Source organism: Pezoporus wallicus, unplaced genomic scaffold (assembly GCF_028554395.1).
Source record: "Pezoporus wallicus isolate ANWC-B61680 ecotype Strahan unplaced genomic scaffold, APGP_CSIRO_Pwel_v1 contig_5416, whole genome shotgun sequence".
In the NCBI taxonomy this organism is placed as follows: domain Eukaryota; kingdom Metazoa; phylum Chordata; class Aves; order Psittaciformes; family Psittacidae; genus Pezoporus; species Pezoporus wallicus.
In genome coordinates this window covers 37,517-64,193 of record NW_026642898.1, presented here as the reverse complement: position 1 = coordinate 64,193, position 26,677 = coordinate 37,517, and the positions used below count along the sequence as shown (strand labels likewise).

Here is a 26,677-nt window from a genome sequence, read left to right as displayed (position 1 = left end):
TTGTTCTTTAGACGCTTTGTTCTCTACTATTGTTTGTATAATTGCCTGAGGAAGGGCTGAGATGCCCGTTCAGACAAAAGTTGCTTTCAGTAGTGGGCAAAAGGAACTCTTTTTTTCCCCTTGGTGTGGTGAATTAGAGGGACTGTGCTCAACCTGCACTAGAGGAACCTGGCGTTGAAGCTTGTGTGATTGTTCTGTTGTGTGTTGAAGCTGTTGAAGGTTGTAAGGTGTGGCTTTACTGGATGAGTGTCCAGAGAGTTCAAAGTAGGTCCAGTAAGCAAATCCGTAGAGATTTATACCACTGACTGAAGCACCAGGAGGCAAGATGGAAAACCCACCTAATCCATTATTTTCTCCTCTTTTGCAACAGTGAAAAGATGTCTGCAGGGGGTCAAAGCTATCCTGCCCAAGGAGATAGCTGTACAGATGCTTGTCAAGTGGTACAATGCTTACAATGCTCCAGGAGGACCAAGCTATCACTCAGAATGGAATTTATTTGTAACATGCCTCATGAATATGATGGGTTATAACACGGAGAGACTGTCCTGGACACGTAATGTAAGCAAGCGTGTATGTTTGTTTTCCTAGTTCACTTTGAAGCTACTGATAACCCTTCAAGGTTCAAAATAGTTACAGTCAGAACTAACTGAAACAGATTGTGTATTATCTTAAATCACAAGATGCTGTCAAACCAATTCTGTATTCATATATTTCTGTATATATTTTAGTCTGTGTTTATCATGAAGCATATTTATAAGGTACTTGCAGTCTATCTTGATCAAATAAAAATTAACTATGAAGATTTTGCTCCAGTTCATGACTAACACTGATGCATTAAAGGTTTGATTCATCTAACCCATGTTAAGCTGCTTCTCTCCAGGAACACAAGGTACAACTCAAATTCCTGTTCCCTAAAGAGGATTTTCTGTGCAGTTTTCAAATCACAATGTTTAAAGTTCTAGGGTTTCTTTTTCAGCTGTTTTTGTTGAATGTATTTGGAGTTTCCTTTACTTGCTAGCAGGAAACCCACTTAATTTGCAGTACTTGCAGGGGGAAGAAAGGCCCCAGGTACATGTGTACAGCTGGAATGAAAGCAGTCACAGTAGATCTACGTTACTAGCATTAGTTCATACGCAGTTTTTCCTCTGTCCTAGTAAATGCCAGATGTTAGGCAGTCAAACTGTGGAATTCAAGCACCATACACTAGAATAGCTGTGTTTAGAATAATCTGTTTGTGAAGTGGAGAAGTACCTAACGCCATGTCCTGTAATACTGGGGTTGAATTCGGGTGTTGTCGTTGGTGATTTACTTACACAACCTTGAGAATTCTAACCCTCGTTTACTTTTGATCACTTGATTTCTTCAGCTTGATTTTGAAGGATCCCTTTCACCAGTTATTGCTCCAAAGAAGGCCAGACCATCAGAAACAGGGTCAGATGAGGTAAGGAATAGTTCTCTCTTAAAAATAAGAGGCAAGGGGTGGGGAGGTGGTGTTTGGTTTGATGTTTCTTTAAAGGCAAAGCATAGGAAACGCCCTCTGAATATTGTATTTCAGCTGAGATTACAAACCCTTGGGGAAGAAAAGGTATTTTGCCCTTTGTAGTGGCTGTGTCCTGTGACCCATCAGGGTTCTCTCTTCTAGACAAGGAGGTTGGACTCAGGAATTAATTTGATAGGGATCAGAAAACAATCCCAGATAATCTCCTGACAACATCACACTTCTCTTAGATGCTTCTTCATCCCTTTAAAATGAAATTCTCACTCCCCTGGCTACTCAAGCAAGTAGCAAGTTAGCAACATCAGATTACATACCTCACTGACTGCACTGATGCTCACTGAACTTAGTGGGGTGTTTAAGGTTAATTCACTGAGCTCTGCCTAGGCAGGAATAGGAAAGTTTGGCTTTAGGGAAAGTGAGGCTTATTATCATGCCATCCTAAAAGGCTTGTGAGCTGTGGTGGTCCAGTTGAGCTGTGGGCTGGCAGTTCAGTGAGCCCATGGGGTTATGGATTATGGTCTATGTGGAATAAAGATCAGGATCTAATGCCTGATGTTGAGATGTGGCAGGGGAAGCTCCTAGGCTGGGGGCGCTAGATGAATGGTATGAATGCTCACTGAGGTCTCGTGCACAAAGTATTGGTGCAAGGAGGGTACTTCCTTTTCTCTTGTTCTTTTAAATACAAGGTTCTGATTCTTTTATACACAATGTGGGGGTGAAACTTAACAGTTGAACCTTTGGGTCTGTGCAGCACTTTTACAGTGCAACAGTCACATTTGTATTGTTTCATGGGGAGAAAAACTCCTTTGAAACAGTACTTTGGAGTTGTCTTGTTGAAGGTTGTGTTCACCATGAAACCTCTGTCTCTCTCCTGTTTGCTTGGTTTAGGACTGGGAATATCTCTTGAGCTCTGACTACCATAAGAATTTTGAGTCTCATCCTATTGCCAAAGCTTTGCGACTGGACCCTCTGGAAGCTTTGGCCTCAAAAGATGACTTTTCACAGAGCCTTAGTTTGGATTCCTCAATGCTCCTTTTCACCCACATTCCTGCTATTTTCTTTGTTCTTCATCTCATCTACGAGGAGCTCAAACTGAACAGTCTAATGGGAGAGGGAATTCGTTCACTTGTTGTTCTTCTGGTTCAGCTGGCCAGGTATGTCCAGCTGACAAACTGCAGCTCTTGTGTATCATGCAGTGTCTCTTGTTAATTATTTTCATGTGGAATTCGGGGATTGCCCAAAATGGAGCAGACTTTCTGTGAATCTGAAGAAAAGGAATCCTTAAAACCTTACCCTGGTGCTGAAAGGGTTGGCCTGTCCTCTAGTCTGTCATGCCAAAGAGAAGCAAGTCTGAAATAAACCTATGTTTCTTTGAGGCTGACAGCTGCTATATGCATTCATGTCTTGCAGATAACCCAGCATGTTACCTATCTACTCAATAGATGTCACAGATGCAGGAAGGTTTTTGTCTCCTCTAATGTCAGTCACCTCTTTCTCCTTCTAGGGACTTAAAACTTGATGCTTACATAGATTATTACTACAGAGACTATCCAGCCCTTGTGAAAACCTCCAGGCAGACTTGTGTAATTGATCAGGGTGAGTTGAAGGCTTTGCAAATCTGAATATTCAGTGAGAATGATGTGCAAATGCAGTGATGATGATCTGCAAACTATCTGTGCTGCTGAGCACCTTGGTAACTGTTCTCTTGAAAGCTGGTCAGGACTTAATCCCTGCTCATAGTGCTGAGATTGTTCCTTTGGTTTTCATACCCTCTTAAGAAGCCTGGGATGAAATTAGCACAGTAGAGCTGGTGCTTTTCACAGGACACCGGCTTGGGAAGGGAATGATGGTTTCATCTTGGCAAAGCTCAGCCTGGCTGAGAAACCTCAGCAGGCGACCAGGGAAACCCTGGCACTGAGATGTGCCTCTTGTGGAAAGTATGGCTGGGCTGGCAGGCTCTTGGGTTACACTTCATAGAAGCTAAATCAGAGCTAAAACCACAATACTTAAAGTTTAAATAAGGTCATAGATTGTCCATGCCCTTGTTTAGTGTCCTACCAGCTTGTATTTCCTAGTCATGTAAGAGAAACCACTGCTTCTCCTGACCCAAAAAAGAAATCTTATAGCAATCCTCAGGCTTTACTACCCCCTTTGTGGACAGGGAAGGCAGAGGTTATAGGTAGGTTGTTCTCTCACGTGAGCAATTTAATGTTGTTGAATTACAAGACTGTTCCAGTGAGGTTTGGGGGATTACTCTGTGGTTATTCCTTTTTATGGGCCGAGATGATTTTGGTTTTGAGAGTTTGGTGCCTCACACGTTCATGACTGTCTAGCTCTGAACTCCCATCTAACAGGAGGGGAAATACTGTCTTTTTGTTGTTAAAAGAAGCACTGCAGGGTTAGCTTTGGGTATAGTGGAGGGTTATTGTGCATTCACCATGAACTCAGTGTCATGTCTGTTCATATGGTTATAGTCCAAACAGGTTTCATGCACCATCCTGCGTTTTTCTCTGCTGAGCCTCCAAGTATCTTTCAATGGCTGAGTTCCTGTTTGAAGGGAGAAGGAGTGCAGCCTTACCCTTACTTACCAGGGATCTGTGAGAGGAGCAAACTGGTAGTAGTGGTATGTACTGTAGCAAAAAGGATATGTTTTACTCTGTCAGCTCTGGCTCTGTGGCCAGGGTGCTTCTGTGAGTGGAGCTTCTCTGTGCTTCCTGCGAGTGGAGCATCCACAGTGGGAAGTCAAACAGCAGGGTTTAATCGTGGTGTGTGGGGCCATGTTGGAGGAGTATTGAGCCTGTGATCAATAACTCTGCTGGAGCTATACTGCTGGAGACTTAAGATCATAGGATCTTAGAATGGCTTAGGTTGGAAGGGACCTTAAAGCTCATCCAGCTCCAAGCCCTGCCACGGGCAGGGACACCTTCCACTAGAGCAGCTTGCTCCAAGCCCCTGTGTCAAACCTGGCCTTGAACACTGCCAGGGATGGGGCATTCTTAAGCATCTCCAAGTGTTGCTGCTCCGTACTAAGAGTCATCTGCCTGCATGAAATCCCCTTGAGCATCCCCCAGATATAGTAAGGGGTGCAGCATCAGACTCTCCTCAGGGAAAACAATACATGTTTAGCAGAGAGAAATCCCTGTAAGCAGCCTCTTTTATTACTTGAGTATTACTGAAGGGTGTGGATGGGTTTTAGCAGGTGGGAGGAGGTATCTGAGGTTGGGAAGGAGAGCTCGTGAGTAGCCTGTGCTTCACTGCTTATGTTTTTTTGTGGTTTGCAGTAGTGGCATGTGCAGAGTAATACTGTAACTCCAGGTTAACTGTAATTTGTGAGTGAGAATTCCCCTGCTCGCTTCTTGGGCATGTATCAACATAAATACTGAGTTGCATGAGTAGTTACAAGTGCTGATGTTATCTCCTGGGCAGCCTCCCTCCCTTATTCACAGCGTATTTGTGGAGGAAACCTGCCAGGACAGGGTTTGGAGCTGAGGTGTTGAGCCTGAGGTGCCTGGAGAGGAAAAACAGGGAGGAGAGACTGCTCTCACCAGGCACCCAAGATGAGTTGCAGAGTCTATGGCAGGAGTTGCCAGGGGTCAGCCTCTCCTCTGCTTCAGTGTGGAGGCTTGGAGCAGTACTGAGGCAGTTTTAAGTGCTGGCTGGCATAGCTGAGGTGGACCCTGCTTTGAGTGGGGAACAACCTCCCACGTGGAGCCTTCCTTAAGTAGTCCATATTCAAGACATGGAGGAAACAGAGTGAAAAATGGTGTCTGTAGATGATATATTTCACAAGAGAAGTGAAATGTGAAAACCATGGGGAAGATGACCAGGAGCATGTGTTTCTCTCTCTTTTCTTATCTTTCCGCCTTTGAAACAATTAATCCAGGAATGTTCAGCTGATTGCTTCAGGATGTATGTTTTCCAAACTCCAAGATAAAAATCTAAAGCATTAAAGTTGAGTTGTTCAGTTGTTTCAGTCTCCCTTTATTAACAGTGTTTTCACAACAAACCCATCCCTCTGTGTAAGTTACTAAAGTTATCTTCTGCCTGTTGGGACACTAAGTGACTGTATGATGATGTCTGTTTCCTATCCAGAGTGTGGCTCTGTATATACTTGGGGATGAGAGCGCTGTGTCTAATGAAGCCTCCCATTATTTGTACAAGATTACGTCAGGTAATGATGCTTTGATGCCATGATACTATCTTCTGGTGTCTTGTGCTGCTTATGTATTGTCCTTTTGCCTGGGGAATGTGGAATTAATGTGCCCTTGTCTTTCCTAGGCCAACGAAAGCAGCAAATGGAACAGCATGACAATAGGTATAAAGCTCTTTACTATTTAAACTCATGAGGTGTTGACTTTCTGCTGACTTTTGGACTAGCTTTCATTGGCTTCCCCTTTATTTTACAGATGCAGTTTCAGACACAGCACATCTGTTTCCAGCCTGGCTGAGAAGTTAGTTATTTGGATGACTGATGTTGGTAAGAGCAGCTTTTATCATAGTGCAGAATGGCACAATCACAAGGAGTAGCCTTGTGCTTGTGCAGTACAAAATGCACTTTTATCTACTTTTGGTAACAGCTTGTTTTTCACTTGTTATTTTTAAGGTTTCACCTTAAGAGATCTGGAGTCTCTCCCATTTGGGGTAGCTCTTCCCATCAGAGATGCAATATATTACTGCAGAGAGCAGCCTGCCTCAGACTGGCCTGAAGCTGTTTGTCTCCTTATCGGGCGCCAGGATCTGTCCAAACAGGCGTGTGAAGGGAACCTGCAGAAGGGTAAATCTGTGAGTATGGGCATCAGGGGATTTCACAACACTGGGGTTGGGCAGAGCACTCCATTCCCCACCATCCTCTGATGCTCAGGGCATCAGATGGTGCAGATTCAAGGTTGAGGGCAGCGCTTACACAAACAGGAGGGTTTCAGTATAAAACCAGCATCCGGCACAGGAAGGCCACATGCATGGCTGTGGAAACTGTCAATATAAACCAGATTTTCACCTTCATTTAGACATGATGCTCAAAAGCTTTGCCTACAGAGCTGTTTGATTGCCTCTGTAAGTCCTCCTCCTCCTCTGCAAAACAGCTGTGCCTCTAAGAGGTGTTGAAGAGGTTTTGGTACTCAGTCCAGAGACAAAACAGGAGAGCACAGAGAATCACAGAATCGACCAGGTTGGAAAAGCCTTTCAAGATCATCAATCCCAACCATTGCCCAGCACTGCCAAGGCCACCACTAACCCATAGCACTGAGGCCTCGTCTCCACGGGGTGTGAACCCTTGCAGGGACGGTGACTGCAGCCCTGCCCTGGGCAGCCTGTTCCAATGCCTGAGCACCCTCTGGGGCAGGAATTGTTCCTCAGCTCCATCTAAACCTGCCCTGGTGCAGCTTGAGGCCGTTTCCTCTTGTCCCATCCCTTGTTCCTTGGGAGCAGTGTTGAGGACACTGAAAAGCTGGTTAGTGACATGCAGAGAACCACTTTAACAGTAGCAGATTGTAGCCTGTAGTCACAAAGAGGAATTTATTGTCCCAGGTACATCTTGGTCAAGATCCTTTTTGCTCTCTTAGCTTTGGAAGTGATATTAAAATTATCCAGTTCTTTATATCTGAGGCTTCATGACTAACTGCACAGCAAAAAGTTAATCCCTTGAGCAGAAAGATTGGAACATGGAGTTCATTTACTATGTCCCACCACTCATTAAAACCCTGTTTTGTTTTCTTCTGGTGAGGTTTTGCCCAACTGTAAGAGTACTGAATCTTCAAAAGGTGATAAATTGATTTTATCACTTACTTTATAACAATGCCTCGAATGCACATTACCTTAAAAGGAGAAAATGAGCTTCAAACACCAAATTGTTTGTCATTTCTCAGGAGGGCAGGGTGGAGTTTCCTGTTTCAGACCAGACGCTTCCTCTATGGGTGGTGCAGTTCTCTATTGAGATCTGGAGGGGATTTATCAGAAGAAACTGGGTTTCATTCATCAGCTGGTCATTTACTTGTGCTCTGGTGTCATGTGTTACCAGTGAGCCTTAGGAAGAGGCTGGCTGTCATTCTCTATCTTTCCAGTTTGCTGAGGTATAGAACCAGAAAAATGACCACTTTAGGGAGAGGTGTGTGGGGTTTGTGCCTAGTTTTATCATACCAGTAATTCTCAGTGCTTGCCTTGTTATTTTTCATGTTAATCTGCCATCTATGGCAGATGGAAAAGAAAGAGGAATATACTGGCCCACCTTAGGGTCAGTGTCTGGATTATTCTGTCAAACTATAAGGAAACTATATTCAAGAAAGCTGTTTTCTGCAGAACTCTAAAAATAAAATGAGTCATAGCATCCCAGACTGGTTTGGGTTAAAGCTCCAACCCCCTGCCATGGGCAGGGACACCTCACACTAGACCATGTTGCCCAAGGCTCTGACCAACCTCACCTTGAACACTGCCAGGGGTGGAGCATTTACCACTTCTTTGGGCAGCCTGTGCCAGGGCCTCACCACCCTCACAGTAAACATCTTCCTTATGATGCTTCGTGCACAGTGACAGCCTTGTCTGAAGCAAGTGTAGCACAAGCAGATTGTGGACAGACTGTTGCATCCTGTGCTGTTCTTGTCCTGTGTGCTGCTTATGTGATGTGAATAAGCAGTGTTGGACTCGATCTTAAAGGTCTTTTCCAACCTAGTTGATCCTATAGGGGAGGACAGAGTCTTAAACAAGCATTTTGTAGATCTTGTATAGAGAAAGGGCTTTTCCTCAGTGCTCCTAAGTTATGACGGCCTTCATTGGGTTTTTTTCTGGTCATGTATGGATCTGTGGTGTGGAGGTTCAGAACCATTCTGGTACTGTGGTGATGCCAGGGTTGGCCAACAGCAGCAGCCATTTGGAATTCGCTGCCATGCAAGCTGACTTTATTTTAATGGGAAGCTTGGTTTTCCCAAAGTTGTTGTAGGAGGGAATCGGAATTAAAGCTCTGACTCATTCAGATATCAATGATCAGTAAAATAACACAGGTTTCTGACCAGAGTGAACAGAACAGGTTGAGGGTCAGTAGGTACTGGCACTTCTAAAAGCAGGCTGTCACCATGGGACTGTCTCTGGAGTTTAACCTCTCATTTAATACCCATCAAAATGCTCATTTGGGTTCTGTTTTTCACTCTGAGAAAACAACATGTTTTCATATCCATCATAGATAACTATTTGTGTAGGCAGGAGGGGAAGGCCCTTACCTACCAGTGCTCTGAAACAAGAAATGGCGTAGAAAGAGAGAGAACTATTTGCTGTGTCACCTCTTCTAGCTCTCACTTGGCAGTCCTGGCTCAGCAGCTGCATCTTTGCAGCAAAACACTTGAGAGGTCACCTACTTGATTACAATGCTCAGAAATTCTGAATCGATGTGCATTGTATTTACAGCCCCATCCCAGTGCAGGTGCCTGTGCTGAGTGCATTCAGACTGTGGTGCTGGTATCCGCTGGCTTTCTGACAGTTACCAACATCCATGTGCCACTACCAGCAGCAACTTCTTCTTTTCCTCTTGCCCTTGCAGTCTGTGGGCCCAGTGCTGTCCTCTGATATTCCCTCTGGGACTGAATCAGAAGAGGATGAAGATGGAATGAATGACATGAATGAGGAGGTGATGTCCCTGATCTGGAGTGAGGATCTGAGAGTGCAAGAAGTGCGCAGGCTCCTGCAGAGTGCCCGTCCTGTACGTGTCAATGTGGTGCAGATGCCAGAAGCCAGTGACCATGAATACATAGAAGAGAAAGAAAACAGGTAAAGAACTCTCTCTACTTATATATTTCTTTTTATTATTTCACTTAGGTGAGAAATGGTGTGAATATTGCTATTGACTTAATGAAGCATGTCTCATCACCCAGTGCAATATAACTTAGTCTGAACCCAATGTTAAAGTAGGCAGGCCTGAGCGAAGGACACATAGAAGAGGGTTTGATTTCATGATACGAGTCTTTGAAGCTCAATCTACATCCAAATTCTGCTGTATTTGAGTTGGAGGACTCCTGGGATTGGAGCAAGATATGGCAAAGACTTGTAGTTTAAGCCCCAAACAGTGTGTTGAGCTCAGTTAGGGTTTGAATGCAGATTGTAGCATCTTTTCCTCAGCTTGAAATATAAGCAGGGCCTGCTCTGTAAAGAAAATGCCTCTGTAGAGAATAAAGCATCATCCATCCCCTGCCTAAAACTGCAGAGCCTTTTGCTCAGGGCTGATCTTAGTTCTAAGCAAGGCTTGGGTCAGGGGACTTAATTCATTCTACAGAAAGCAAATGCACTGTCCCAACCCTCTCTTTGGTTTGAAACCTCATATTGGAGCCATTCTATACCCGGTGGCCTCACAATTATCCCCATCCTGCTTCTTTATTGCCTTATTTTGAGGGTGTTAAAAAGTATCTGCTTTAAAACACCAGAAGCAAAGCAGACTGCAGAACATCATTAACATGTAAAACACCCTGCAGAAGTCGAAAACTAAAGGAATGCATCAAACTACAAGCTGAGTAATCTAACAAGTCTAGAAAGTGTTTCCAGAGTAAATCACAGAGAGCTGTGGTCAGCATTCTTGGAAGCACATCATTAATTCGGTGTACAGCTTGTTACTAGATGTGGTCACAGTCATAGCAGGATCCCATACAGCAATCGGCTTGGTTTGCTTTCTCCTTTCACCTTGTTTCTGAGATGGCTGCTGAATTCTCCATAGCATAGATTTATTTAACAGCACCTACCTTGAAGGGAAGTTTCAGCATGTTGTCAGCTAAGGAATAGCTTTGAGATTAAACTTCTAAGGACTGAAGATTTGGTTCAGAAGTTTGGCCTGCTAAAAAAGGAAAGATAACACATTATCTCATCAGGGAAAAAATGGTCTGTCCAGTGCCTGTCATCTGTAGGTTCATTTTACATCATGTATTCAGGCAAATTTTCCATGTTAAGCAGTTGGCTTGGTCTTGCTTTCATCTCCCCAACAGGTTGTTGCAGCTCTGCCAGCGAACCATGGCCCTACCTGTTGGACGAGGGATGTTCACTTTGTTCTCCTATCATCCTGTTCCAACCGAGCAGCTGCCCATCCCGAAGCTGAATCTAACGGGTACGTTGGTCAGTGGTTTAGAATCATGGAATGGTTTGGGTTGAAGGGAGTTTAAAGCTCCTTCAGTTCCAACCCCTTGCCACAGGCAGGGACACCTTCCACCAGAGCAGCTTGCTCCAAGCCCCTGTGTCCAACCTGGCCTTGAACACCCTGTGCCAGCACCTCACTAGTTTTCCTCCAGAGACATTCATTATTTAACAGAATGTGATGGAGTTTATCCCATTTCTTTCTGAACCTCTTGTGAATTTTGTAGTATCTTTCTACAAAGAGTTGTGCTTTTTGTGAAGAAGTAGCTCTTTCTGGTTTTGGGTCTGCCACCTTGTAGTTTCCTCTCCTGGAATGGTCAAGGGCAGTGTTACCAAACACTGAGATGCTATGTCAGGTATATTGTGAGAAGCAGAGAGAAGTGAAGCGGCTGGTCAGTGTTGGGGTCATACAGGACACAGATACTGCAAAGTCATAGAATCATAGAATCAGCCAGGTTGGAAAAGAGCTTTAAGATCATCAAGCCCAACCATTACCCAGTAATAACGTAACCATTACATTACTCCACATGGGTGGTTTTCTTGCTGTGCTGTGTGTCTTCTGACGTGTCTAAAGCTACCTGAGCCTGTCTCGGATCAGACCTGTTACCTCAGAAGCTGTCAGTGTTCACTCACTTGGCACCCTCCTGGAGTTGAACACTGTTTCTGAAGCAGCTTGGCTTTACCTGACTGCTTGACTGGCTCTCTCACCGGCAGGCCGTGCTCCTCCGAGGAACACCACTGTGGACCTGAACAGTGGGAACATCGACGTGCCTCCTAACATGGCTTGCTGGGCCAGCTTTCACAACGGGGTGGCTGCTGGCCTGAAGATAGCACCTGCCTCGCAGATAGACTCTGCTTGGATTGTCTACAACAAGCCCAAAATTGCTGAACTTGCGAATGAATACGCTGGCTTCCTTATGGCTCTGGGGCTCAACGGGCATCTCACAAAGCTTGCCACGCTCAACATACATGACTACTTAACTAAGGTGAGCCCTTCCTTCAGAAACAACAGAGAAGTACCTACAGGACTTGAATTCTTTAAAGAAAACAAGACAGAAAATGCAACAGATGTCTTGAAACACTGAGCTGGGAGATTCCTGGTGCAGGAGGATGAGAATTGCTTCCTTAATGTCAGTGGTGCAGGACTTCATTTCTGTTTAAAAGATTTTCAGCAGTTTTGTTACTAAATCATAGAATCCCAGCCTGGTTTGGGTTGGAAGGGACCTTAAAACTCATCCAGTTCCAACCCCTGCCACGGGCAAGGACCCCTTCCACTAGAGCAGCTTGCTCCAAGCCCCTGTGTCCAACCTGGCCTTGAACACTGCCAGCGATGGGGCAGCCACAGCTTCTCTGGGCACCCTGTGCCAGCGCCTCAGCACCCTCACAGGGAAGAGCTTCTGCCTTATTTCCAGCCTGAACTTCCCATTTCAGTTTGAACCCATCATCCCTTGTCCTGTCACTTCAGTCCCTAATGAAGAGTCCCTCTTCAGCATCCTTGTAGCCCCCTTCAAGGGGGCTGGAAGCTTCTCTGAGGTCTCCACACAGCTTCTCTTCTCCAGGCTGAACAGCCCCAATGTTCTCAGCCTGTCTCCATACAGGAGGTGTTCCAGCCCCTGAGCATCCTTGTGGCCTCCCCTGGACTTGCTCCAACAGCTCCATGTCCTCCTTATGCTGAGGACTCCAGGGCTGCAAGTGGGGTCTGACCAGAGCAGAGGAGCAGGATCACCTCCTTCACCTCGTGTTGTGCACAGCTCATTGGGATGGGTGAATGGGACACTGGGACAAGTGTTTTTCCTTTGCTGAGCACTTCTGATCTCTTTGGCTGTTGCTCTTTGTTTCCTTTCTCAGGGCCATGAGATGACAAGCATTGGCCTGTTGCTTGGTGTGTCGGCTGCCAAGCTGGGCACAATGGATATGGCCATTACGCGCCTCCTGAGCATCCACATACCTGCCCTGCTGCCGCCAACATCCACAGAGCTGGATGTCCCCCACAACGTGCAGGTGGCTGCTGTCATAGGAATAGGCCTTGTCTATCAGGGCACTGCTCACAGGCACACAGCTGAGGTTCTGCTGGCTGAAATAGGTACGTGCTGACACTGGCAGAAGTGGGGTGGGCACTGGGGGAGTCACAGCTTGTGAATGCACAACACATCAGAGAGATGAGCATTTTAACTGTGCGTTTCCCACCACAGTATTCACCTCTCATTTCCCAAACCTCATCATTAGTGTTCACAGGAGCAGAAGTTACTGTGAGCTGTGTGTTTGTGTAGCATAGAACAGTCATTGAATTTAGTAGAAGAAATATGGCAGCAGCATTGCTGGACTTAGATACTTTTTTCTGTCTGGAAATCTTGTCTGATCAGGGGTATTCTGGAGTGCCAGAGACCTGGTAAAAGGACATCTGTAACTGCACATTCCTCCTGACCTGGATGCCATATCTGCAGAGATCCTGAGTCCCTGCAGCTTTTGAGCAGACCTGTTGCACACTGTATACCCACATATCTGATGCTCCCCAGACATCTGTTGTTTCTCATATCAGTCCATGAGGTGGCTGCCACTGTAGAAACCAGAGGTGGAGGCACTGGGTGAGGGGAAAACTGCTTTCCTCTTGCAAAGACAAGTCCTTTTGGCTCACTAGGGTGGTGGAAATAGAGCCATGATGTCCTAAGTTCTCCTGTTCTGAATTTTGCTCAAGGCTTTCTAAACAGTAGTCAGTAAGAGCTGATTCTGAACAGTAAATCTGATCCAAGCTGTGTCCTTATTCTGTGCATAGTTCTTCTGATTTTATTTGTAACACTTAAGTTCTTACTCATGTCTATGTGTAACTTTAGCTAGAAGAGGCTGTTTGGTCTATTAAATAGAGAATGGGATAAAGATATGGGTGAAATTGTATCTGTTATGATTCTGGTTATTTGATCTGTGCAATCTTTTCTAGCAGCAGCTTTTGAACTCTGCTGACAGCATTTGGATAGGTTTAGAGGTCTTAAAGTTTGCACAGTTGTAACCTGGCATTTTCACTGTGTCTCTGAACTCCAGCCATACCATTTAGCAACAAAACCTGGTTCTGGAGGGTTTGCCTTTTGATGATGGGTGGGTTAAGTGACAGTTACTTATAATTCCACTGAAAACTTTCCTGACTTTTTCCTCATTTCACCAGGAATATAGAGCTTAATTAAACACTGTTACTTGGCTGGAATTCTGGAAGATGAATATCAATGTTTTGTGTTCTCCAGGCCGTCCCCCTGGACCAGAAATGGAGTACTGCACTGACAGAGAGTCCTATTCCCTTGCATCTGGGCTAGCCTTGGGCATGGTTTGCCTGGGGGTAAGTGTCTCAATTGCAACTGCAGTTAGTAGAAGAATCATTATACATTGAAGTGGGGTCATAAGAGCTGTTTCAGCCCTTGGATGAAAAGCATTTCTGTTCCTCATATAGGAAGGCATTCCCTTATTAATGCTTCTCCTTCTCTTCATCCCTCAGCATGGAAGCAATCTGATAGGCATGTCAGACCTCAATGTTCCCGAGCAGCTTTACCAATACATGGTTGGGGGCCACAGGAGGTTCCAGGCAGGGATGCACAGAGAGAAGCACAAGTCTCCCAGTTACCAAATCAAGGTATGTGTTGATTTTTGCATGTTTAAGCTGAAGACAGCAGCAGTTGGAACTCTGAGAGGTCTGTGCCTACACCAGGTGACTTTGAATGTCTGCATCACTGCAGATTTAGCTGCTCTGAAAGCATATGTTGTGTTTTCACAGGAGGGAGACACCATAAATGTGGATGTTACTTGTCCTGGTGCCACGCTTGCCCTTGCTATGATCTACCTAAAGACTAACAACAGGTATGAACCTTGGAGTTGCTCAGACATGTAGCAGTGACTTGTGATAGCAGTTTAACCTGCTGTCATGTTGGCGCTGCTTTGTGTGGCTTACTCAGCTTTGTGAGCTGCTGAAATCTGATGTGGAAACCCAATTCCTTCACTGTGCTCTGCAGATCCATTGCTGACTGGCTTCAAGCCCCAGATACCATGTATTTACTGGACTTTGTCAAACCAGAGTTCCTTTTATTGAGGGTAAGATTTTCTTCTGTGTCATGTCTCGGCCTATTTAGTGATCCAAGAACTGTATTACTTGGGTCTTTAAATCCAGCCACATCCAGAATCCTTTTGAGAGCTGGTAAACCCTGTTGCTTGCCAACCAAACTAATAACTGCACTGTTTGCTTGTAGTAAGCCACTTGTCAGGCTGCACTAGACAGAATTTATTGAGGAAACACTTGAATAATACATTTTATGGGGAATGTTAAATGTTTAATAAATTCTCACTGCTTTTCCTATTAATTATGAATTAATTTCACAATAGAATATAAGTTAGGGCTCAGCATCTAAGCCCATAGTGAATTTTCATCTCTGTTTACCGCCTAAGGATACAGACTTCGTTATACAGGATTTATTCTGTGGTTCTTTTCCCTGTAAGCAGAACTTGCATCTCCTAAAAGCTGCTTTGTCATTTCTGATAGGAATATATACTTTATTTCCTTCCTTATGTCTTTGGCTTTCTCACTTGTTTTCAGACCTTGGCTCGATGCCTGATCCTGTGGGATGACATCTTGCCCAACTCCAAGTGGGTTAACAGCAACGTGCCTCAAGTAGGTATTTATGTTTCATGTGTTTCATTCCCAGTTTTCATCTCACTGGGTTGTTCTGCATGTGAACATTCCCATAGTACCTGAGCTGCCCAGGAAAATGTATGTTGTGTTCACATGGCAAGGATGGATGTTGCATTGGATTCCTGGATCGTCATGGGAGCACTGAGGACTCCCATCCCATCATCCTAAAAAGGAGAGGGTGGAGGAGGGATGCAGCTGCTCAGGACAGAAAATGGTGCCAGAGAGAGAAAGGGTTTAAACTTATCTCCACACTAACTAAGCAGGAAGTGAGGTGCAACACTGCTTCAGTTTCAGTTGAGCATTAGGAATAACTTTTCAGCAGTGATATTCCAAGATACGTTGTATGGAATTTTAAAGAGCAAATTAGGTCAGTATCTGTCAGAAACACAGGATGCTGAAGGTCTATATGGCCTCTCAGGGTCTCATCCTGTTCTCTTTTCTCTCATATTTGAGTACATACCGAAACACAAATCTTGCCGTTGTTTTACAAGTCTTTAAGGGACCAGATCCAGGAGCAGTGAAGGGTATCCCTTTGGATCAGAAGTACAATGGAGCAATAGCATGTAGGGGGAAAAAAGCCCAAACACCTTTATATGCCTGTTAAACAGACATGCTTTGTATCACTTATGAACCCTTGATACCCAGTTTCAGTTAGCTAATCGCTTTCTCTGGATTAATGTCACTCTCTCTTATCTTTCTATAGATCATAAGAGAGAACAGTATATCTCTTCAAGCAACAGAGCTGCCTTCATCTGAAGACCTGAGTTTAGAAACCCTGGCGTAAGTAACATGGAAAAAGTGCTGCAAAACACAGCTGAACTCTGTAGAGATACCAGCATGAAAACCCCTCTCCCTTGTCACTGAGGGGATTTTACTCTGTTTTCTCCAAAGGATAAGCCTGTCTCTTTAACCTTTTCCTCTTTTACTACTTCTAAAGGAATTGGAGATATGTGCTCCGATGAGGACAAGAGAAGCGTTGAGTCATTTCTTGCTTGTGTTGTTTCTTAGGCAGGCTCATGTCTACATCATTGCTGGAGCATGTTTGTCACTGGGATTTCGGTTTGCTGGGTCAGAAAATCTAGCAGCATTTAAGTGCTTGGTAAGAAGGTTTATTTTCCCCTTCACTTTCCATTGAGCTGTAACTTATCTTTTGTGTCTATATTTACTATGCATTTCTCTTCTTTCCAGTACAAATATGCAACAGATTTCCTCAAGTGTTTGTCAGCACCAACAGCTTCAATAGTAAGTTCTTTCCAGTTTTCCCTCAGTGAAAAGGAGGTTTTGCTGTGTAATGCACTTTGATAACCCTCACCAAAACCTTAATGGAAACAAAACCATCCCTTTTACTTTTCAACTATCGAATGTGGCAGGGCTGTGAATCATTTTTAAGGACTTTGCTGGTCTCTGCTCTCCCTCACTCTGTAGAATGTGGTTTTGAACTCTGGGGTAGAAAGCAGTGCATTAGGTCAAGCAGAAGCGTGTGTTTGACCGCAGAAGTAATAATGCTCTCCCTATTCCGCTTGAAGACAGGTCACTATAACCTCGAAACGTGCTTGAGTGTGCTGCTGCTGGCTCTTGCAATGGTGATGGCTGGCTCTGGAAACCTCAAAGTCCTTCAGCTTTGCCGATTCATGCACAAGAAGACAGGTGGAGAGATGAACTATGGGTTCCACCTGGCTCACCACATGGCTTTGGGGCTACTCTTCCTGGGAGGAGGAAGGTAACTTCCCATTCCCAAAGACAAGGGTTTTACCTTTCACCTCTCCTGCAGAGCTTTAGTAGTGGGCACATCACTTGATTTAATAACATCTGGCTGCAGACCAGTAAGGAGTGGGGTCCCTCAGGGATCGGGTCGGGACCGGTCTTGTTCAACATCTTCATCGCTGCCATGGGCAGTGGGATTGAGCGCGCCCCCAGCGAGTTTGCCGATGACACCGAGCTGTGTGGTTCGGTTGATAGGCTGGAGGGAAGGAATGCCATCCAGAGGGACCTTGACACATTTGTGAGGTGGGCTGATGCCAACCTCATGGAGTTTAACCATGCCAAGGGCAAGGTCCTACACCTGGGTGGGAGCAATCCCAGGCACAGCTACAGGTTGGGCAGAGAAGAGATTGAGAGCAGCCCAAGGAGAAGGACTTGGGGGTGTTGGTTGATGAGAAAATGAACATGAGCCGGCTTCAGTGTGCGCTCACAGCCCAGAAAGCAACCGTATCCTGGGCTGCATCCAAAGGAGCGTGACCAGCAGGGTGAAGGAGGTGATCCTGCCCCTCTGCTCTGCTCTGGTGAGACCTCACCTGGAGCATTGTGTGCAGTTCTGGTGTGCTCAACATAAAAAGGACATGGAACTGTTGGAACAAGTCCAGAGGAGGCCACGAGGATGCTCGGGGCTGGAGCACCTCCTGTATGGAGACAGGCTGAGAAAGTTGGGGCTGTTGAGCCTGGAGAAGAGAAGCTGCGTGGAGACCTCAGAGCAGCTTCCAGTGTCTGAAGGGGGCTATAGGGATGCTGGGGAGGGACTCTTCAGTAGGGACTGTAGTGACAGGACAAGGGGTAACGGGTTAAAACTTAATCAGGGGAAGTTTAGATTGGATATAAGGAAGAAATTCTTTCCTGTGAGGGTGGTGAGGCACTGGAATGGGTTGCCCAGGGGGCCCATGGCAGGAGGGTTGGAACTGGATGATCTTAAGGTCCTTTCCAACCCGAACCATTCTATGATTCTGTGATCTGGATGCATAAAATCATTGAATCATATAATCAACTAGGTTGGAAAAGACCTTTAAGATCAAGTCCAGCCATCTTCTGTTGCAAATGGAAGTCCTGTTTTCTTCTAGATACTGCATCATTTACATGCCATAGGAAAGTTCCTGGCTTGTGGTTTGTGTTTATTTCCTACCAGTACATGGTTATTTCCTGTTCTGCAGGAACACATTTGTAACTTCCTTACCTATGTGTACTTTACAACTGTTCTTCCCTTCCCTGGGACACCAAAATACTTTGAACACCTCTGGCCAGTGTTTGTTAGCACAGAAATTAATAGATAATGTTGTTCTGCAGATACTCACTGAGCACTTCCAACTCCTCCATTGCTGCTCTCCTCTGTGCTCTGTACCCACACTTCCCGGTTCACAGCACGGACAATCGGTAAGTTTGCAAGGGTTCATGTTCCCTGCAGCTCAGTCATCTTACAAAGCTGTTACCTAGAGGCAGGTGATCCAGAATTTGTACCTACGTGCTCTGCAAATCAATGTTTGGAGGTTTAAACAAAGAAGTGGAAAACAGAAGAAGTAAGTGAAGATACAAGGTGATGGTAGTGATCTTTGAGCAGTGAGGAACTGCAGGCAGGTTTCTGCAGGCTCTAAGCTCTGCTCCTTGGACTTGACTGTTCCAGTTTGCTCAGCTGAAAAGATTTTCATGCAGGATCTGTTCATGTGTGACTCTGAATTGGTTTTAGTTACAATTCATTACTCCCTGTTCTGTTAGCTAACGCATTAGAAAAATCCCAAACCAGTAATACAGTAGTATTACTCCAGGTTTCTCTGCTGGATTTGCCTATTGAGCTGTGTGGAGTTGGTGTTCGGGGGTTATTCCCTGCCTGCTCTGCACGGTGCTGAATTCCTTATTCCCACACCCAGGTACCACCTTCAGGCTCTGCGTCACCTCTACGTGCTGGCGGCAGAGCCGAGGCTCTTAACGCCCGTCGATGTGGATTCAAACACTCCTTGCTATGCACTGATAGAGGTGACATATAAGGTAACGTGTCTGGAGGAGTGAGGGCCTTTGAGAAGGTCGGGGAGAGAGCTGAAGGCTCTCTGCCAAAGGTGTGCTCTTCTCATTGTTGTGGTCAGCAGTCTTGGTTTGTGTTCAGCTTGTGGTGGAGAGGAGCCAGACTGTACGCAAGTAATAGAAGGGTCATGCTCAGCCCACTCAAACCTTACGTGTGCTTTGATGTCACCTTGAGAGCAGAATACAGGGCAAGGAGAAGGCACCGCAAAGTCTTCAAACAGTCAGTTGTGCAATGACTGACCCAGTATCCTCTTTCTAAAGAGTAAGGGCTTTCAAAGGCACAGAGATGGTTGGAGCCATCCGTGGTTTGAAAAGCCTTCTAACTCTGCTGAAATGGGCAACTTGCCATTTATCCATGGTGTTTGGATGATGCGTCTTTTAGGAAAGGTTCCTTTTTATGGGCTTTATTCTGTACAGGCTCATTTGAGACAGATGATGCTTATAAAGGGACTAAAGAAAGGGATTTCAGGTGAGAAGAGGTGCAGCATAGATCCCTTGTGTCTCTGGCAAAGAGTTCTGCATGTTCAGGACACAGTTTATTATTCAAACCTTCAGATTTCAGTTGAAGTGTGCCTGACTTGCACAATGTTGTGTTGATACATTGATGGGAAATACCTTTAGTTTAGGCTTATGTTTCCTGACATAAAGGTAATGCTAAGTCATGTAGTTACTCAGAACTGAGGAACAGAAACTGACTGAAGCTGCCAGTGGAGTTGTTGAAAATGAGATGAAAGTTTTCTTTCTTTTCACACAAAAATGAGCTTTACTAATGTGTGAACGCTGGTGTTTTGAAGGGCACACAGTGGTATGCAGAAGCCACCGAGGAACTGATGGCACCCACGCTCCTTCCAGAGCTTCACTTACTGAAGCAGGTAAAGGAAGTCTCCCTTTTAATGAAGAACTTAATCACTCACTTTGTGTCACAAGCAGTGCAAGAACAGATGAAGTGACCTTTCTTTGATTCCCTGTCCAGCCTTAGCCAGACTCTGGACAATGCTGTCCCATAGTAATGGCTCTAAAGACAAGTCTGTCACTGTGGAGCATGTGTTCAGTCATGCCACATGCTTCTCTTTGGTCTTTATCGTAGTGCTTTCAAGCAGGGAGTTCCCTGTGCCAGCAAGCTTTGCTGTAGGACAGCAAAACTAGGTGCTCTTCTTTCTGAGTTTTCTGGGTGGGCAGCACTGCAGAAGGGCACATGCTATTGTAAGGGCTGAGGAAGAGCTGTAGACTTGGGTACAGACTCTTTCATTTAATGATTCTGGCTATATCTAGTAACAACAATGCTTCCATTGACAGATCAGAGTGAAAGGACCACGGTACTGGGAATTACTAATAGATCTAAGCAAGGGAACAAATCACCTGAAGTAAGTATTCTTTATAACACATAGTACAGTGCTTGACTGACTAATAACCTTGTAGTAATAGTTTTCAAGTGCTTTTTTAAAGCATCCTGTACTCGTAACACCTACAGTTTAGAAAGAAGTCTGGTTGTGATGGCTTCACTGTTGTGCTGACAGCACTTCAGGGTGAAGAAAGAAACTGCGTAGTTGGTTTCACCTCTTGATGTGAATAACTCGTGCAAAAACAGAGCAGGGGAAAACCTGATAGTAGAAACCGCAGCTATTGGGATTGAGTGGGACCAGAAACCCTCTTCAACTCGTGCTTTTAGTTTAGTTTTGAGTTGATGTGATGTCATGTTTCCCAGACTGTTGCTACAGTGGTTCAGTAACTGTTACTGCTTTGTGAGGTACTGCTTTTCTCACGTGAAGTATACAAAGTGCTGCTGCTGCCTTTCACCTCTCCGTTTAAATGTGTGGCAACTGAAAAACAGAAGTCTTACCAGAATACACTATCTGTGGGTAACATCATTCTCATCTTTGCCCCTAACAGCCTACGGTGTAACTTGCTGCTGTGAGTAGTGCTGAGAAGCCAGCTGCATCTTTCATCAGTAACATGGGTTTTCTAGTTCATTCAGCTGCTTCTGCTGAGATTAAATTAGGCACCACAATGCAGCATCTCTGGGTCCTGCCTTTAACCATGACAGGCAGGACTGATGTGGAATGCACATTCCTTCAGGTCAGGAAGCACATATGGATGCATTTGCTGCACCAAAGCTCCAGAAGCCAGCCTTGTGGCTTCACTTTACCACACTCGAGTGCTTGTTTGTCCAAAAGAGCCTTCCTGCACTGCCACAAACCAGGGTGGGTGACTGAAGAGCTTGCTGCTTTTGGGACTTTCTGTTCTTACCTGTTCTCCAGCTGCTTTGAATCTGTCACATCATCTCCTCAGCCCATTAGAGCAGTAGGGACCTGCCTGGCACATGTGTGAGAAATAATCTTCCCTATCTTACTACCTGTGAATTGCTCTATATTGTTATGCAAAGCAGTTTCAATACAAACAGGTCAGTTATTTTAAGGATGCCCTTCATGGTGCAACTGATACTCCAGATGAGGTAAACACGCAGCTGCTGTGCAATAGTGTCACTCTGAGCTGCTGCACACTTTTGTTGTTGGCTTGGTCAAGAATAGCAGTGTTGGTTGCGTTTCTGGTTTGGGGGGTTATTGGTTTGGTTTTCAATGAAGAAAGGAGCACCACCTGTGGATACCAGCTTGCATGGTTTTCCTTGGTGCTGGAGCTCATCCTAGGGGAGTCTGACAGGAACCTGCAATGGCTTCAGGAAGTTATATTCCTTATACCAGTAAGGCTTATCCTTTTTTATCACGGGTGCCTGCCACCACATCACCATTTGATAGCAGCCTGCCCTCTGAAGATACCAAGTTTTCTATATGTACATGACTGAGCCAGGGTTTACATTATCAGGACGAAGCCTACATGGGGACACTGGCCTCTCGAGGGTTCCCAAACACAAGAGGAATGTGGAGCTGTTGGAGCGAGGCCAAAGGAGGCCACGGAGATGCTGCGAGGGCTGGAGCAGCTCTCCTCTGGAGCCAGGCTGAGAGAGCTGGGCTGGGGCAGCCTGGAGAAGAGAAGGCTCCTGAAGGGGAGACCTGAGAGCAGCTCCAGTGCCTGAAGGAGCTGCAGGAAAGCTGGAGAGGGGCTTGGGACAAGGGATGGAGGGACAGGCCAAGGGGAATGGCTTGAACCTGCCCGAGGGGAGACTGAGCTGAGCTCTTAGGCAGAAGCTCTTCCCTGGGAGGGTGCTGAGGCGCTGGCACAGGGTGCCCAGAGAAGCTGTGGCTGCCCCATCCCTGGCAGTGTTCAAGGCCAGGTTGGACACAGGGGCTTGGAGCAAGCTGCTCTAGTGGAAGGGGTCCCTGCCCGTGGCAGGGGGTTGGAACTGGGTGAGCTTTAAGGTCCCTTCCAACCCAAACCAGGCTGGGATTCTATAAGCCTATGATACTATTGCATCTAAACTGTTGGAGGTCACGTTTCCTTCACTGTGTATGTGCACTGATGTAAAGCCAACACTGTTGTTGCAGATCAATTCTTTCCAAGGGTGGTGTCCTGTACGTGAAGCTGAGAGCAGGGCAGCTCTCCTACAAGGAGGACCCGATGGGCTGGCGCAGCCTCTTAGCACAGACTGTCACTCACCGCAACTCAGAAGCTCGGGCGTTCAAGGTATTGCTCCCAAACTGCATTCCTGGCAGGAATGCTGCCTCTGGGAAGGCTGAGGGAAGCACAGCAGGTCCTGCTGTGTTCCTTACCTCCAGCATTTGGCTCTGCCACATGCTTATGAGTAAGAAGTTACTTGCTTTGCTTGAGGGAAAGGAAGTGTGGTGGCTTTCACAGAGCATGCAATGAGCTTGAGCTAAGAATGGGTGTTTGCTGTGGGCAGACAGAAGTGTTGGACCCAGTTTGTTCACAGTGTGCTTTATGTAGGTTCCAGTCTTGTCACTTGTGTGCTGGGGAAGGAAGGATTGGGTATAAATCGCTACTACATTTGAGCAGTAAACCCAAAATGTTCATTTTATGTGTGTTTTGGTCTGGTTTTTAGCCAGAAGCAATTTCAGCTTTCACCTCTGATCCTGCTCTGTTTTCATTTGCTGATTACTTCTGCAAACCAACTGGGAACATGGGCCAGGTATGGTGTGTACGTGTGGACTAGCATGGTTTCTTGCTTGGAGGAATAATACATGGGGAAAATCTACATTAAACTGAGGAACAGAATTCATTCCTTCAGGTCATGGAGATGGGAATATTCCAAGGGATTTTTTTTATAACATGAAGGTGTAAAACAATAACTTCTTGTTGGCATTTTTTATATCACAGTTGCTGCTTGTTGTGTCCAGTAGTTGTATTCGTTGCAGAATGTGTTTAACAAGTACTGAAAGCCCTGTGCAGTGTCCTGGAGCATTTAGGTGAAGTCACTGCTGAAGGGTTAGGGTGTTTTACACTCTATTTCTTTGCACTAAACAACTTGAGGGAGTAAAATCCAGCCGCTTCAGGCCTACTTTTAATAAGCCCAAGAATGAAAGTGAGCTGTGTAGCTTTGTCAGCTACCACTCATTGATGCAGTGTCATTGCATGGGTTAACTTTAATGGAAGGAAATGTGAGCAAAGCAAGAACCTGAAATCAAGTGTCGCCAGCACGTGCTCTGTGTGAAACATGTGTCTTTTATCAGAAACAGGAAATCCTGGATCTTTTCTCTTCAATTCTTTACGAGTGTGTTACCCAAGAAAATCCAGAGATGCTGCCCACCTACATAGCCATAGATCAGGTGGAGTAAACTCTTGCTTTCTTAAAGCTACACTTGGGCAAAGAGGATTGGGTTTGCATGTGCTTTCATAGAGGACAGAGAGGAAGAAGGGGAGACATTAGTGATAGCAGAGATTTTAAAAGCTGGAACATAGTCTGAGGTAATGAGAACTGAAACTGCACAAGAAGCATTAACTGGCAGCTTCTCAGTGGCTGCTGAGGAGGGTGGCCCTTGCAAGGTGGGGTTTGAGGATTCATTCACTCGGTGTCTGAGACAGCACTGAGCAATACCGCTTCCCTCCTCCACTTCACACTCTCACAGTCGCTTTGTGTTTCCCCTCCACTAGGCTGTAAGGAGGTTAGAACGAAAAGAGATGTCTGAGACATTTGAGCTGTGGCAGATAAAGCTGGTGTTGGAGTTCTTCAGCTCCCGAAGTCACCAGGAGAGGATGAGCAGGAATCCCAACCGAGGGCTCTTCATGAACTCCGAATTTCTGCCCGTGATGAAGTGCACTATAGATAACACATTGGATCAGTGGCTTCAAGGTATAGAGGAGAAAGCTTTAGTCCTCCAGCCGTGATTGGCATTTAGTGTTCTTATCTTCTTGCTGATCAGGGTTGACTTTTCTTGTCTCAAAAGTACTGAAAACTGATAACTGAAGGGAAGGCACTTGTGTGTCAGCATAAACCAGCATGGTTTCAGTTTTGTGCATTTGGTGTGAAGCATTGACTGTACTGGGGGGAAGTTTAGTTAACGTGGAAGGTTTTGCTTCCCAGAGAAAACGCTTTCCTGATATCACACTGGGAGAACTTTCTAGAAGCAAAAGCAAGGGATGATCACAGCAGAGAGCAGGGTGGCCATGGCAGCAGGAGGAAGGTTTGCAAACACACCCTTTGCTCACCTTCTGGGGGGAGATGGAGACTCTTTTTCTGTGGGCTTTTTCTGTGGAGATGGTGTTGTCTTGCCTTTCTGCTCCCTCAGTTTCACCAGGACATGTTGTGTGTTACAGCTGGAGGGGATGTGTCTCTGCATTCCTATCTCAGTGGGCAGCCCACAGAGGTATCTCAGCTCAGCATGCTGGCTTGCTTCCTCATCTACCACTCTGTCCCCACGCCGGGCCAGCTGGCTGCTGGTGGCTTGGAAGGTAAGACCGGGATGACAGCGTCCTCTGAAAGCTGGTCCACTGGTGTTTAGTCTTTGTCTCAAATTAAAGGTACCAACTTTATGTGGGGCTAAAGAAGCCAGAATTAGCCTAGATACAAAAAGCTTCAGCTTTGTCCTGACCGCAGTTAAGGATGTTCTTGCAGGCAGCAGTTAGAGGAGGTGTGACAGGGGAAGTGTTCTTTATGTTGAGCTGGCCATATCCTGAATGTCCTTAAATCTTTCCTATAAGCACCTCTTCAGGCAGTCACCAGCTCCTCTGTATTTCCATCCTGATTTGGGATCCAGGGAAATCCTGGACCCGTTCACTAGGCAGCTGTTCCTCTCTCCCTCCATCAGGCCAGGCTGGGGATACGCCAGTCCTCTGCTTGCCTAAGTTTGGTCAGCTTGTGATAGAAATGCAGCTGCACTTTGATTTGGGGAACTGAGGCTTGCTTAGTGGTATGAGAGGAATGTTCCCACCTCAGTGGTGAGAGAAGGCTGAGGCTGAAGGCTTCCTGCAGGCTACAGCCCCCCAGCCTGGAGAGTGGCACCCTGAGAGTACAGGATGTCTCATCTTGGGTGATCTCTAGTTGGGTGCTTGCGTGTTTGTTCAGGTCAAAAGACCTTTGTGGAAATCCAACTTTTCCCAGTCTTCTCTCTCTGTTACACGCCTCTGTTCTGGGATTCCCTGCCACCCTAATGGAATTGGGGTTTTGTAACATTCTGTTATAAAAACTTACTGTTTAACCAGTGTTGCAACAAAATGAACAGCGGTGAACATCTCTCCTGAGCCACGCCGACTGCTGTTTGCTCTCCCTCTGTGGCGCTCCTTTCTTGGGCATTACACCTGGACATGCTCGTTTTCCTTCCTTCTTTCTTCTCTTTAGGAAGCACAAACTTCTCCGAGCTGCTTCTGAAGTTCAAGCAGTTGAATATGCCAGTCCGTGCACTACTGAGGCTCGCTCCTCTGCTCCTCAGAAACCCACAGGCCATGGTGCTGTAGCTGCAGGAGGGCAGAGCTCTGTGTTGGTCAGTGCTTTTCAATACCAGGTAAAACGTACTTGATTTTGTAGCTTCTCAAACAACATCGGCTTCAAACCTGTCCCTGGATGTGGGGACTGTGACCAGGAGTTATTTATAAATTGTTACAATGGATTCAAAAGAAATTGTAAAAGTGAACTGAGAATAAATTTACTTTTGTAACTAAGGGGTCTTTACAAACGTGTGGGGTTTGGGGGGTTCTGGAAAGCCCTTGGCTGGGAACTGAACAATCTCCTTGTTGTTGTAAACACTTTGCTTGTCTTTTATCTTTGCCTTCACGAGGGGCTGTGGACTGCAGGAGAGAGGCAGCTCAGGAGGCTCTTGCACAAGAGGGACGTGGAGCTGTTGGAGGGAGGCCAGAGGAGGCCACGGAGCTGCTGCAAGGGCTGGAGCAGCTCTGCTCTGGAGCCAGGCTGAGAGAGCTGGGCTGGGGCAGCCTGGACAAGAGAAGGCTCCTGAAGGGGAGACCTGAGAGCAGCTCCAGTGCCTGAAGGGGCTGCAGGAAAGCTGGAGAGGGGCTTTGGACAAGGGCCTGTAGGGACAGGCCAAGGGGAATGGCTTGAACCTGCCAGAGGGGAGACTGAGCTGAGCTCTTAGGCAGAAGCTCTTCCCTGTGAGGGTGCTGAGGCGCTGGCACAGGGTGCCCAGAGAAGCTGTGGCTGCCCCATCCCTGGCAGTGTTCAAGGGCAGGTTGGACACAGGGGCTTGGAGCAAGCTGCTCCAGTGGAAGGGGTCCCTGCCTGTGGCAGGGCTTGGAGCTGGAGGAGCTTTAAGGTCCCTTCAACACAA

The 26,677-nt window shown here is 46.0% G+C and overlaps 1 protein-coding gene across 5 annotated transcripts in view; it reads left to right on the top strand.

The window, feature by feature from the left end:
• ANAPC1 (anaphase promoting complex subunit 1) overlaps positions 1-26,054 on the top strand; it is a 35,056-nt gene extending 9,002 nt beyond the window's left edge. For 4 of the 5 annotated variants that reach the window (XM_057433105.1, XM_057433104.1, XM_057433103.1 and 1 more), the window contains exons 16-47: positions 371-558; positions 1,367-1,441; positions 2,387-2,652; positions 3,003-3,094; positions 3,973-4,121; positions 5,591-5,669; positions 5,777-5,813; positions 5,905-5,975; positions 6,102-6,280; positions 9,024-9,250; positions 10,453-10,571; positions 11,312-11,583; positions 12,446-12,680; positions 13,831-13,922; positions 14,079-14,213; positions 14,355-14,437; positions 14,590-14,668; positions 15,168-15,242; positions 15,967-16,043; positions 16,272-16,362; positions 16,452-16,505; positions 16,790-16,983; positions 18,318-18,404; positions 18,896-19,013; positions 19,841-19,918; positions 20,343-20,410; positions 22,487-22,625; positions 23,002-23,088; positions 23,630-23,725; positions 24,051-24,249; positions 24,714-24,848; positions 25,735-26,054. In XM_057433105.1, coding sequence (XP_057289088.1) covers positions 371-558; positions 1,367-1,441; positions 2,387-2,652; positions 3,003-3,094; positions 3,973-4,121; positions 5,591-5,669; positions 5,777-5,813; positions 5,905-5,975; positions 6,102-6,280; positions 9,024-9,250; positions 10,453-10,571; positions 11,312-11,583; positions 12,446-12,680; positions 13,831-13,922; positions 14,079-14,213; positions 14,355-14,437; positions 14,590-14,668; positions 15,168-15,242; positions 15,967-16,043; positions 16,272-16,362; positions 16,452-16,505; positions 16,790-16,983; positions 18,318-18,404; positions 18,896-19,013; positions 19,841-19,918; positions 20,343-20,410; positions 22,487-22,625; positions 23,002-23,088; positions 23,630-23,725; positions 24,051-24,249; positions 24,714-24,848; positions 25,735-25,850 — 3,992 coding nt within the window. In that variant the 3' untranslated portion in view covers positions 25,851-26,054. Of the gene's footprint in view, positions 1-370; positions 559-1,366; positions 1,442-2,386; positions 2,653-3,002; positions 3,095-3,972; positions 4,122-5,590; positions 5,670-5,776; positions 5,814-5,904; positions 5,976-6,101; positions 6,281-9,023; positions 9,251-10,452; positions 10,572-11,311; positions 11,584-12,445; positions 12,681-13,830; positions 13,923-14,078; positions 14,214-14,354; positions 14,438-14,589; positions 14,669-15,167; positions 15,243-15,966; positions 16,044-16,271; positions 16,363-16,451; positions 16,506-16,789; positions 16,984-18,317; positions 18,405-18,895; positions 19,014-19,840; positions 19,919-20,342; positions 20,411-22,486; positions 22,626-23,001; positions 23,089-23,629; positions 23,726-24,050; positions 24,250-24,713; positions 24,849-25,734 lie in introns of those variants that run through there. The other variant, XR_008975342.1, reaches the window with a different exon arrangement.
• The last annotated feature ends 623 nt before the right edge of the window (positions 26,055-26,677 follow it).